The sequence below is a fragment of the Bubalus kerabau genome, chromosome 17 (genome assembly GCF_029407905.1).
Source record: "Bubalus kerabau isolate K-KA32 ecotype Philippines breed swamp buffalo chromosome 17, PCC_UOA_SB_1v2, whole genome shotgun sequence".
Taxonomy (NCBI): Eukaryota; Metazoa; Chordata; class Mammalia; order Artiodactyla; family Bovidae; genus Bubalus; species Bubalus kerabau.
This window is the reverse complement of record NC_073640.1, coordinates 24,039,580-24,053,142: the sequence shown is the minus strand read 5'-3', so window position 1 is coordinate 24,053,142 and position 13,563 is coordinate 24,039,580. Positions and strand designations below refer to the sequence as shown.

At 40.5% G+C, this 13,563-nt stretch overlaps 1 protein-coding gene and 1 long non-coding RNA gene across 14 annotated transcripts in view; one reads left to right on the top strand and one right to left on the bottom strand.

The window, feature by feature from the left end:
- TOX3 (TOX high mobility group box family member 3) overlaps positions 1 to 10,259 on the top strand; it is a 35,842-nt gene extending 25,583 nt beyond the window's left edge. For all 13 annotated transcript variants that reach the window (XM_055554194.1, XM_055554189.1, XM_055554184.1 and 10 more), the window contains exons 5-7: positions 1,547 to 1,774; positions 3,879 to 3,959; positions 8,352 to 10,259. In XM_055554194.1, coding sequence (XP_055410169.1) covers positions 1,547 to 1,774; positions 3,879 to 3,959; positions 8,352 to 9,023 — 981 coding nt within the window. In that variant the 3' untranslated portion in view covers positions 9,024 to 10,259. The remainder of the gene's footprint in view (positions 1 to 1,546; positions 1,775 to 3,878; positions 3,960 to 8,351) is intronic.
- Positions 9,251 to 12,495, bottom strand: LOC129632502 (uncharacterized). Its single transcript, XR_008704563.1, has 2 exons — positions 12,327 to 12,495; positions 9,251 to 9,432 (listed from the first exon to the last, which is right to left on the bottom strand). It is a non-coding gene; the product is annotated as an uncharacterized LOC129632502 (long non-coding RNA).
- Positions 12,496 to 13,563: the final 1,068 nt, after the last annotated feature.

Genomic DNA, 13,563 nt, shown 5'->3' with positions numbered 1-13,563 from the left:
GGTTCAGAGCTCTCAAATAAAAGTTGCTTATCAGTTTCCTCCCTATGAATTCTAGTCATTGAATTAAGTTTCAAATGACCCTCTTTCAGAAAGTAATGATACTCTTGGAAAATTTGAGTTAAGATTCAAGACTCAAGGCCATTAAAAGCCAATCCGTTAGTAACTTGAATCTATCTCTGTTGATCTTGCCCAGAGCTGGCTTTTAAAACATATTTTGTCAAACACTTCAGGATTCTTGATAAAGTTAACTGCAAAATTATCTCCAATATAGTCATCATATTATAATCTAGGGGATGAGGAGGGGAATAAAACAAGGTTGATGAATCATTTCCCCTGCTTCTCTAATGAGTCTGTTATATGGCAGCCCACTCCAGTACCCTTGCCTGGAAAATCCCATGGATGGAGGAGCCTAGTAGGCTGCAGTCCATGGGGTCGCGAAGAGTCGGACACGACTGAGCGACTTCACTTTCACTTTTCACTTTCATGCATTGGAGAAGGAAATGGCAATCCACTCCAGTGTTCTTGCCTGGAGAATCCCAGGGATGGGGGAGCCTGGTGGGCTGCCGTCTATGGGGTCGCACAAGTCGGACATGATTGAAGCGACTTAGCAGCAGCAGGTGAGTATTAGAGCTCAGTGATATATAAATTTGGTAAACTATACCTATATCATTCCTATAGTTTTGATTTCAGAGTTCATTGGGAATATGTGTGAATATCACTAGGCCAGTATTCTTGTGGCAGCGTTACTTATTATAGATAATAGTAAGCATCTTCTTACTAGTCTTCTTATTAGCCTTGGTGATTTTAAGTATCTACTGATGCTGCTATTTTACAGGTTTTTCATTTTATGAAGAGTATCAATTTCCTTTCTAGCTCTAGTTAGAATTTGAATACTTTTACATTCCTTATTATCCTATTCTTTAGCAAGTTTTTATTATTTTAGAAAATAAAAGTGTCCTTTCCCTTTTTGTGCAAACTTAGGAATTAGAGCTAATTTCCATTTGAGTTTCTGGAGACCATTAGCAAAGTAAAATTCTGGTAAAAAAAACAAAAAAACAAGCTTCAAAAAATCAATTCAGACCAATCATACATACGATGGTATGTGTCTTTGGCCAAGGGACTCATTTAAAGTATCTGAGTTTGATCAACATCCTGAATATTATTTAGGTTTACTTCTAAAACCTCTGAAAATGTAAAATATTTTGTTTATGGGTACATATGTAACACACACATACATATACACACGCACACATACATACGTGTTTGGTACAAAGCATCCTGTTTTTCATTACTCATAATTGCTATTTAAAGCATATGTTGCAAATGTATTGAAGATACTTCTGGGTCTCATTAATCAATGTTCTAAATGCTAATCTCTGCCATCCAGTTAACACTAAGTAAATTTACCCCTCCCCCTCTTTTGGTGGTGATTCATCTGTTGATGATGTTTAACAAAACCTTAAAAGAAAGACCGGGGACCTGAGTAAGTCTTTCTGCATTCTCTGCAAGTACATTCTAGGCAGTGAATTTTCATCTTGCTTTGCAGGCCATCGGAGAGAAAAGAGCTGCTCCAGATTCTGGCAAAAAGCCCAAGACTCCAAAGAAAAAGAAAAAGAAAGATCCCAATGAGCCACAGAAGCCAGTGTCAGCATATGCCCTGTTTTTCAGAGACACACAGGCAGCAATTAAAGGTCAGAACCCCAATGCGACCTTTGGAGAGGTCTCAAAAATCGTAGCATCTATGTGGGACAGCCTCGGGGAAGAACAAAAGCAGGTAAGTTCAGGCAAAGACCCATCACAGCCATATAACTCAATGTTCCAAGAATATTCCTGACTCCTTTTCTGGGTGAATGCCTCCCCTTAATATGATTGATTCTCATGAAAGCATTTTTCTAAGCTATGGAATTAAAAAAACACAAACATATAACTCCAAAGTACCTTCCACTTGTCTGGATTTCTCAGTTCCCTTAAAGGGTGTGTGTTCAGAACCCATTCAGAAGAGAGTTGGAGGAGATCCAGGCAGTATCCTGCAAGCATAAACTTTTTATGATAATCTTTTCATTTTAAATAATGCGGAATTTCCCCAACCCTCCCCCCCTCCCCACTTTGTCACAAAGGGCACTACAGAGAGATTAAGTCCATCCTGCTTGCTTTTTTTTTGATCATCTTTCTGAACCCTTGTGCTCTCCTGGTGGGTTTCCAAACTTGGAAGCCATCTCTGTGTGTTTCATTATTGTCAATGAGCATTTGAAATTTTATTCCATGTTCATTTGAAAGTGTGGCTGTATGAGAGGCCTTGAGCGATTAGCCACGCTGGTGGGAGACAGTTCCTTAGGGCCTAGTGTCCTGTCTTTCCCCATGCAAGTCCTCCACACAAATGCAGAAGAATGGCTTCCTTGGGGCTCAGTTCTCCTATGTCTTCTCCGTGAAATTCCAATGACCATTCATAGGCGTTAATTTCACAGATCCTCTCAAGAATAGACCCCTGTAGTAGTTCAGTTCAGTTCAGTCGCTCAGTCATGTCCCACTCTTTTCGACCCCATGAATCGCAGCATGCCAGGCCTCCCTGTCCATCACCAACTCCTGGAGTTCACTCAAACTCACGTCCATCGAGTCGGTGATGCCATCCAGCCATCTCATCTTCTGTCATCCCCTTCTCCTCTTGCCCCCAATCCCTCCCAGCATCAGTCTTTTCCAATGGGTCAACTCTTCGCATGAGGTGGCCAAAGTACTGGAGTTTCAGCTTTAGCATCAGTCCTTCCAAAGAACACCCAGGACTGATCTCCTTCAGAATGGACTGGATGGATCTCCTTGCAGTCCACGAAACTCTCAAGAGTCTTCTCCAACACCACAGTTCAAAAGCATCAATTCTTTGGCACTCAGCTTTCTTCACAGTCCAACTCTCACATCCATACATGACCACTGGAAAAACCATAGCCTTGACTAGACGAACCTTTGTTGGCAAAGTAATGTCTCTGCTTTTGAATATCCTATACCTGTTAGTAGTAAACCAGAATAATTGTTTCAGGAATAGAATGGAAAACCCTTGGTTTTCTTTCTTTCTCTCTTCCTTCCTTCCTTTAATCATGAACTCATTCCTACCAGCTGGTTACCTTGGGCTGATGCTGCTGTAGAATCCGCCTGTTTGTTTGCACTGGGCTCCATGCTCTAGGTAGCAGCCCCATCTTCTACCCTAGAAATGTAATCCTAAGGGGCTGGCAAACTGCTGCATCTAACTTTTAAATTCTGGAGAAAAAAACATAGTTGCATTTTGGTGTAACAGCTAGCCATCAGACCACTGTTTAAGAAAAGGAAGCCCAAATCAGGTTTTGTATACTGGGATTTATGTAAATCACTGGTCTCACTAATGGAAATCTTATATCTTTCACTATTTCTGATTTTTTTTTCCCTCGAAAAGAAAGGTCTCCATCTTTTCTCTTCTGTCTTCACTCGCTCTTGCTGTTGTTGCTGGGTTTTCATCCTCTGATTTGTTTCAGCTTAGAAATGAATGTGAGGGAAAGAAGACATGATGGAGAAATTGTTAATTTTCTATAATTTAAACTGTTTGCCACACCTTTCATTCGCATTACCTTATTTACTGTCTGAACAGGAGGCCCTCAGCTGTTATTCTCATGAATTCTGTGCTGCTAGACGAAATCTTTTTCTGTTTGTAATAGTGAACATCAAAACTGTGCCCAGTGAGGGTGGCAGGGTTTGGTTTTGTTTTAATACCTGTGTGTGTGTTTTCACATTTAAAAATCAAAGCCAGGGAAACCAACTTTTTATGTGAGTTCTGTTGCAACCTAATTTGCACAGCAGTTATTTTATGGCTGAGAATGTGTACGCTAAAGGTGGTGCTAATTGTGGTCTTTTAATAGGTATATAAAAGGAAAACGGAAGCTGCCAAGAAAGAATACCTGAAAGCCCTGGCTGCATACAGGGCCAGCCTCGTTTCTAAGGTAAAAGAGCGGCCAATCTCTGCGTTACAAAGTTGAAAACAGCCCTGGAGCATTGAAAACATAAATGCTACTCCTCAAAAAGATAGCACCTTGAATAACTCATAAACTTATTTGTTCTCATTAGAAATAACTCAAATGATGGCATAAAAAATAAGAGTTCATTCAAGCTAATGAATCCAAATTGTTTGCAAAACATTCACTGATCTCTGCGTATGTTGGCTGAAGCTATTTAGACAAGTCTTAAACAGCCCCCTTTCTTCCGGTCAGGGGCTGAGATCTGTGTTAATGTCCTCTATTTAAATTGAGAAGTATGTTTCTCAGGCATTTTGGACAGCAGATCATAAATTCTCCAGTGGTTGCATTATTGTAATAGACGATGTTGCATTTTTGACCAAACTGTTCCACATCATATAAATAAATAAACCTCATGATTATTTAAAATAAAATTATGCTCCAAGTACTTAAAAAAAAAAGACATGTATATATGTATTATACATAGAGTATACAATGGGCCCTGATGCATTATAAAATGCACCGGTATTCTAAAGCAAATGTCACTCTGGATTATTATTACCTTGATCCAAAAGGAGCATGAGCTGTTACCTTCTATTTTAACATTTAATTAACTTTGTCTTTAGCCTTCGTAGAATTTAGAAAGGCTTTGGGGAGGATAATGTGAACTAATGTTTTTGCTCTTGATGTATTTCCTCTGGCAAGCAGAGATTCCATTTCATTGTCTTTGTCGTGGCCTCAAAGTACCACATAGGGCCTCAGGGCATGGTCGGTGTTGCTGGCAAAGCCATTTAAAAAGAATGTAGCCCTTTTTTCTCTTTTTCACCTGAGTTGTTTCTTCTTTATATTAAGAGCTACCATTGGCAGCTGCTCAGAACATGATCAAGAGAGGTTGTCTTTGACAGTTCTTAGGACACTGCCCATTTCATTAGAAAGAGAAAATATTCATCAGGTGGTCCATAGCAAAGCCTTTTTCTGGGACTCTGGAAGATGCACATTGAGAGATATACCGATTCTGGATGCAGACTCGCACGTTGGTAGAAAACCACTGAATGTGTGGGCTATAGATGTTAAGAATTGAGGTGTACTTGATGGTTAATTAGATGGGGTGACGTGAATAGAGTAACAATGTGCATGTACTCAAGTGGATCATTTATTCATTCACTTAGCCAGAAGCAGGTATAGGTGATCTTTGTGCATTAGAGTGTGAATAATTGACCGTACATGGATTTAAGCCAAGAGCCAGTAACTCAGGGTGCACTCTGAAAATAGCATCTGTGATTGGGCTGATCAGGTCAATGACTGACTTAGAAGGGATAACTTAAAAGTTTTACTTTTGGATACTAAAAAGTGATTCAGAAATGTTTCCCAATGGGTAGACTGAGTCCATGGATACTGGAAAATCTATCCAATAGGATGGGATTTAAAAAGAATAAATCTAAAATTCTTTAGGGGTAGTTTTGTTTTGCTTTTGTTTTTTCAATAGGTAAGTATTGTTGTTGTTTAGTTGCTAAGTCGTGTCCTGCTTCAGCAACCCCATCAGGCTTCTCTGTCCATGGAGTTTTCCAGGCAAGAATACTGGAGTGGGTCACCATTTCCTTCTCCAGGGGATCTTCCAACCTAGGGGACCAAACCCGTGTCTCCTGCTTGGCAGGCAGATTCTTTACCAGTGAGCCTCCTGGGAAGCCCCAGGGCAGTTGAGAACACCCCAAATTTATAGTCAGAGACATAACAGGCAACTAAAATGGCCCTTGAGGTATAAGTTTAGAATAACTTCAACCAGACCCTAAAGTGTGAAATAGCTGCTAATATGGTGATCTCACAGGAAGTAGCATCTAACTGTATAGTTTGATGACTAGACCACATCTGAAGAATTGGTTCTCTTCTTTTTGATCCCCATGATATAAAGAGAAATGGTGACTAATTGAAGACCCTTTAGTGCATTATCTCCATGATGGTAAGGACTGAAAATCAAATCATATTTAAATAATTAAAAGAATCATGGAAGCAAGGATTTGGGGCCATTTGATTTTGGTCCTCAAGTATAACAGCCATCATGGAAGGAAAGCTTAAGTTTGATCTCAGTGTCCTGGATGGAACTCATTCAAGGAGTGGGATTATAGGGAGCAAGATTTCAGCCTCAGCATTAGAAATAATAAACAAGGGTGCATCACATGTGCTTTGAACTTAAGCCTCTACATTCAGAGGGCTTCTCCAGTGGCTCAGCGGTAAAGAATCCACCTGCAATGCAGGAAACACAGGAGATTCAGGCTCATTCCCTGAGTGGGGAAGATCCCCTGGAGGAGGGCATGGCAACCCACTCCAGTATTCTTGCCTGGAGAATCCCATGGACAAAGGAGCCTGACGGGCTATAGTCCATAGGGTTGCAAAGAGTCAGATGCTATTGGAGCAACTGAGCATGCACTACATTCAGAGCCTGAAACTCCCTCCCTTAAGATGTGACTCAGCTATCACTTTTAGTCTTCAGAATAACCAACAAAATTAATCAAAGCTTAATATTAAACCATAAAGGAGTAGAACCAGCAGGTGAGCAGGAGCTCTTCAGACTCATCCGCTTTTCCATTCTCTGCTAGGGGAGCATCTTAAAGGTGCAATGGTGTGATTGCCCAGGTGTCTAAGCATAGACATCTCTTGTAGTTTCTTCCTTAAGACTGTCTTGGCAATTTTTAAATATTTGAGTATTTAAAAATAGTGTGTCATTTACATGTAGAAAACTGTGCATATTCTACTTTGTGGATGACATAATGGTTTCTAAAGATCATTATGAACATTTGTGGGTTTCTTCTTAACCAAAGACTTTAGAACATGACCCTCCACCCTCAAGTCATGTGCAGCCCCTGCCCCCACCCCATCCCCTGAGCTTTTGTGCAAAATCAGAAAACTGTCCACCAACGGATGGAGTCTTACACTGATAAGGTCTTCAAACAGAAGCCATCAGCCATGGCTTTTCCTACCTCCAGTGATTCTCCATGTAAAGTCATTCCTTGAGTGTCTTCTAATAGTAGATTTTATAAATGTAAGTAATAAAATCTAGAAATAAACATTCAAAATCATTAAAGAGAGTAGATGGCAGCTTGATGCCTCCAAGTTCCCCTGTTCCTACTCCCCTCCAAAAAACCCTAATTTTATGAAGAAAAGGAAGAAAAAGTAGTCTTTAAAAGAAGTCATTCCGATCACAGTTGCATTAGTAAAATATTTTTGTGGAGGTAATTATGTGTTTTTTAGTACAAAATACATTAGGCAGTTTCTCTGCATGTTGAGCTCCAGATTGTTTGTTTATATCAGGTTGTTCAGTCACATGAGAGTTGAACACTCTCCACTTATGCATGACGTCTTGGATAAATTTTGGAAAACTTTGAAAGTATTTGGTAAACCAAAGTATTTCTAAAGTTGTAAAGTTCTTCAATTAAGTGTTTCTAAAGAATTCAAGTATGTTTTTTTATATTCAAGTAAGCGCTGTTATAAATAATCATGGCTCTATATTATATACAGGGCTTTGAAGTTTTCTAGTAATAGTCATTTTCTGGCAGTAGAGCTTGTTAATGAGTGAAAATAGCTAACATTTACCAAGTGCTTTCTGTAGGCCAGGCACTGTTGTAAATGCTTAACAATTATATATGAGTACATTTAATTCTCACAACCCCTACACAAGGTGAATACCATTAAACCCCATTTTATGGATAAGGAAACTGGGTGAATGGAGATGGGTGAATGAACTTGCCGCAAATCACAGAGTTGTTGAGTAGTGGAGTTAGACTTGGAGTCGGGCAGTCTACTCTCATTGTCTTTCAAAATGGTTTTTGGTGGTGATCTTAGTTCAGGGTTCAATGCTGAACAACTGTTACTCACTCAAAGGTGCATCAGTCATCTTTCAGTACAGTAGTGCTGTGGAACACTTGTATAGACTCAAAGCCCAGTGAGTTACAAAGATAAGCATGTATCTCAGAGAGTGCCAAGTAACTAGCTGGGTCTTCAGATCTAGGCCAAGGCAAGGCAGCGTCACCAAATCCTTCTCATCTGTGTGCAGCTGGCACACATATACCCATACGTGGCAGTGGGCTGGCTGGCAGTAAGCTAGTAACTGAGTCTGGTACCAGGGCCACATGTCTGTCATCACCTAGTGGTAGGTTCTGAGAGAGACAGACAGTCTTTGAAGCCTTATTTCCATCACCTTCTGTTGACCAGAGCAAAGGTGCCAAGCCAGCTCAGATTCAAAACGTGGGGAGTTGGACTTCACCTCCGGGAGGAGCTGCCTAGTCCTCCCACAAAGTGCTTGGGAAGCAAGAGTAACGCTGACCATTTTGGTCATCCATTCACAGTCCTTATAAAAACACTCCAACCATCTCCCCTCAAATGCAGGCTGCTGCGGAATCAGCAGAAGCCCAGACCATTCGCTCCGTTCAGCAGACCCTGGCGTCCACCAATCTGACCTCCTCCCTCCTTCTCAACCCTCCGCTGTCTCAGCACGGAACCGTGTCAGCGTCCCCTCAGACTCTCCAACCATCGCTCCCTCGGTCGATCGCTCCCAAACCCTTGACCATGAGACTCCCCGTGAACCCGATGGTCACGTCGGTCACCATCGCCGCCAACATGCCCTCGAACCTTGGGGCTCCGCTGATCAGCTCCATGGTGGGCTCGGCCTCCTCCGCCCAGGTGAGCCCCTCAGTGCAGACGCAGCAGCAGCAGCAGCAGCAGCAGCAGATGCAGCAGTTGCAGCAGCAGCAGCTCCAGCAGCAGCAGCTCCAGCAGCAGCTGCAGCAGCAGCATTTTCAGCACCACGTGCAGCTGCAGCAGCAGCAGCTCCAGCAGCATATCAACCAGCAGCAGCTGCAGCAGCGTCTCCAGCTGCAGCAGCTGCAGCACATGCAACATCAGTCCCAGCCTTCTCCCCGGCAGCACTCCCCAGTCACCTCCCAGATCACATCCCCCATCCCCGCCCTCGGGAGCCCCCAGCCGGCCTCTCAGCAGCACCCGTCGCAGATACAGTCTCAGACACAGACTCAAGTATTATCGCAGGTCAGTATTTTCTAAAGAAGAACGCGCGGGGCAGGCGGTTGTGCCGCGTCTGGAAGCGAGTGGCCGTCAGAGGGTATACCCCAGGCGGCTGCAACTCGTGGAGTCGGGGTTTGGTGGTGATGCAGAAAGGTGTAACGATCGCGGCGGTCCTCTCCAGTGTCTATTAGATAGGCAAGAAGAACTAAACAGTGGAGCTGAAAGATCTCGAAACTACTCTGTTTTTAATAAGAAAAGCTGTGCTCTTCTATGTGATGGCTTTTTTATTTATTCAGGCTCTACCTACAATATGTGAATCAAACCGTGTCATGAATCCTAAGACAGACTGATGACTATAATAAACTGGCCTCTCTGAGTCATAGCAAATGGCCTTATTTCTCCTGAAGTGAAGCATCCCCACTTCAAGGCGACTGGAACTTCCGAAGCCCTGAAAATAAAAAGCACAGTCAGTAACTACCTGAAATCTGAAGATCCAGTTTCATACAAACATTTGTATGATGTCAATCGTTGATGGCATTTTTTTGTCATGAAAAAAAAAAAATAATGTAAATCACAGACTTTTGCCAAAGCTCTTATTTTTTTCCTTGAATCTCTCCAGAAAAAAAAAAAGAAAAAAAATGCAAGTGATTAGATTCAATTATTGACTCCTTTTCACTTTTTACCCATGACTTCTCCAAACCAAACCACAGTATATGTTGTAACACTATGACCACTGTTAGCCCATTCTATTCATTCCAATTAGAAGAAAAGAATGTGAATATTATATTCTGTGTTTTGAGTGACAAGTTTCGAAAATTAAAAACACTGTATTTTTAAAAGGGAAATGCACTTAAATGAAGACAGTTATTACAAAAGTTAAGATTTAAAAAAAAGCAAGAGTTTTTATTATGATGTAATACCGGTAGAATATTTAAAAGGCGCATCACATCTGAATAATCAATGTAAATATTTTCTTTCAAAGTTGTAAGTTTTCATATCATGTGTTGTAAAGTTTTCATAAACGAGGCTTTAACGTAAACACTGGTGACATAAACCATTCATTGCTATGTTGCTTATTGTGTTTTTATGCTGTTTTATACTTTTTTATGAGTTATGATAGCAGCAATTAAGTTGTTTGTATTTTGCTTAACTAAAACAAAAATGCTTTTATCTTGCTATAGAATAAACACATTTCAGTAAAAACTGTGGACTGTATTTTGATGCAACAACCAGGCAACTGTTCACTTTTCAAATAAAATGATATGTCAAATTTCACTTGTGGTTCCTTGAATATGTAGAAGATGGGGGAAATAGATCCCATACCAACCTGTGTTTAAGCCCTGGTATCTTCTATTTTTAGCTGAAAATACGAGATTTACAGCTAAGAATGTGGATTGCATGGCCCCCACACCAGGGCCTGTTAAAAAGAAGCTAAACCATTAGGAATAGAACCATTAATGGAATTCCCTGGTGGCCCAGTGGTTTAGGACTCTGAGCTTTCAGTGATAAGTGCACAAGTTCGATCACCGGTAGGGGATCTAAGATCCTACAAACTGTGCAGTGGGGCCAAAAAATAACAAAATAAATAGAACCATTAGTAATTATTTATACTTATCATTTTATTAAGATGCAAGGGCAAGGTATGTCTAGAGGAAAAAGCAATCGTCTTCTATTTGGGGCTCAAACTAGCTGGCATTGTGTCTTTATTGCTATTAAAATGGCTGGTGAATGCTAATTCTTAAGCCAAAATAATTATTTCAGTGCCCACTCCTTCCCCCCTTTTCTTGCTCTGTAGTGGCTCCTCTTTGAGAACACTGTGACCACTATCCCCAGTTGTCCTGCATGATTAATTACAGCATCTGTCCTGTCAGAAGCTATAATGAAGAGGTCTTGATAAAAATTGCAAATTACCACTGGCAACAGTCTTCAACTGCTTATGATAAAATGAAAATTAAAAACAGCAAGTGTCAACCCTGACCGGAATCCTAATCTGGAAAAAAAAAAAATGAGGGTGTGAGTGGTGGTATCCATGGCTACTGTGTGCAAGACATTCAAAAAATAATGGAATATGGATTCCTCAAAGTTGTTGTTGTATTTCAAAGAATATTTACTGTATGTTGTGGGCTATGAATAATGAATTCAGCTTTCAATATTTCATAATCCTCTCGTCCTCTGTATTATGTACAAATATTGAACAGCAAGAGATTCTAATTATAAATTTATAGATTTCTGGCTGTAGAAAAATTTATGTCTAAATTGAAGCTTTTCATGAGATGTATTAGTTGACAGGTATCAGTGTTCAAACAGTCTAAGAATGATGCCTAATCACATCTACAAGGGGGCAATTGTATTCCACAAAGAAATGAGATGCTTACACCAGACCCATCAGAGGCAGAGCTGATGGTAAAAGATTTTCTGTGAATTGAAACTAACATTACATAACAATAAGAACCATTTTATATTCTGTTGTGAAACCTTTAGACAAATGTCTTCAAAATTAATTGCTAAACTACATGTGACAGTAATTGTGTATTAGTTCTGTAATTGTCATTTTGAAAGCCCATGAAGTATTGCTCGGAAAAAAAATGTCACTAGTGATAAGACTTAATTGCAAATGAAGTCTGTTTTCAACTGTTTGCAGTTAGAAGCAGGTGGTGTATCATCTATTAAATGATTTTTATAAATTTTGGGTTTTATCACATCTGATTAAATGTTGCTAAGCCACTGATGGTCCATTTCAAGAAAGAAATAGCTTAATTACTACAGTTTAAAAAATTAATCACCAGGCAAAACTATATCTTGAAAATGTCAAAAAGCTTGAATCATGAAACAAATTCCCCGACCTTGTTACCATATTATTCTCAGGATCTGCTAAAAGCATATTATGAGTCAACTTGTATTTCATTTTGTACATAGGATTGATTCCTATTTCTGAGACATAAGTAAGTACGTGGTGTATGTGGTGTGTGTGTGTGTTGTTTTTTTTGTTGTTGTTGTTACAAGTCAGAAATGAATCAGGGTAATGAAAAATAGGCATGAACTTTATAGAAGCTGATGAGTGGGACACCTCTGTACATTCCCTCTTCAGGGGTCCACCGACATTAACAAGGCACCCCTCATCCCCTCCTCCATGCCACACACACCTTTTCTCTCCCCTGCCGTGTGCACGTTATTTTATTACTCTGGCTAAACAGGCTCTATTTTTTGCATTAACCTGTCCTGCTTTATGATGAGAGAATATAAGGAGTTTTCATTTTCTAGCTGACATGGGGTCGTTAGCTCCCAACTCACAGAACAGAAGCTTAAATGCCTTCGTCCAGCATAATTTCTGCAATACATTACCACCGGACGGAGGTTTGAAGGCTTTCTAGACAGATGGATGAATATCTCAGGTTTAAGTAGAAGTCCTCTGCTGTGTCCATTCAGACATCTGAATGGTTTCTCTCCCATTTCTCACTTCACGGAGCATTTTTCAGCACTGGACTTCCATCTAACCTTTCCTTCCCCCCCTTCCCCACCCCCTTTGTTTGGCTTTTGTTTTGCAACAGCTGTTATTATCGTTTTTGGTCAGCTGTGATTGCTGGAGGCAAAATAGGACCAGATGGTGTTTTGCTATGCATGAATGGCGAGTTAGAGGAGTTGGGATTGAATAGGCCAAGTTTGAATGGTGTCTCCGCACCACCTGCCTGCCTGAGCCGTGGCACACACATCACAGGAGCATGATCTGCCTCAGACCTACTAGGATCGGATGGGAAAGTGGGGAGCTGGGCTGGATTTTCCCCATATTTATTGATCTTCCATGCACTCACAGAATAACGTGGTGTACAGTCAATTTGAGTTAATTGGAAGTGACACAGCATGGGCGTGTAATCTATCACTCAAGAATTCTGGTTTGCTTTAAAGATTTCGTTGCTCCCCCAAACACACACACACACACATACACACAATACACAGTAATAGCAAAAATTAATGGGCCTAGTGAGCACAAAATTTTTTGAAATATCTGTCTGAAGTGCTAGAATTAAGGGTCTGGCATGAGGTTTTGATAAAGGGAGGATTCTTCAAAATGATATTTGTATCAGTTAATAAAGCAAGGTGAGAGAAAAGCTATGATTCTAATGGGTGTAAAGAGCCCTTGTACTTGAAGATTATCCATCAAATATTTCATGTGTAGAAGAAATGTGCCTTACTTGAAAGACCACATAAATAACACCCAGATTAAAATTCTCTTAGAAAATATTCTTATCTAGGTTTTGTTCTTATCCTCTCAAATACAGTTCTTTTTGCTGACTGTCTGATGTAACTTGGAGGATTAGCACTTTCCCTAAATCTGAAAGTTGGTAAACGGGTTTAACCCATGTTGACTGCCATCCCACAGGTGTGTGGGTTGTGCGTGCTGGGGTGTTACCGAGGAAAAGCGTAACCATCCAGGAAACGTGGAGTCAGAGATGCTGACCGGCAGCTCTATTTGCCTAAGGCCCTAATTACTTAAATTTACTTCTGCTACATGCAAAACACTATGATAGATCCCAAAGGAGATGCAAAAATAAATAGGGCCTTCTGTTGGCAACTTTGTATA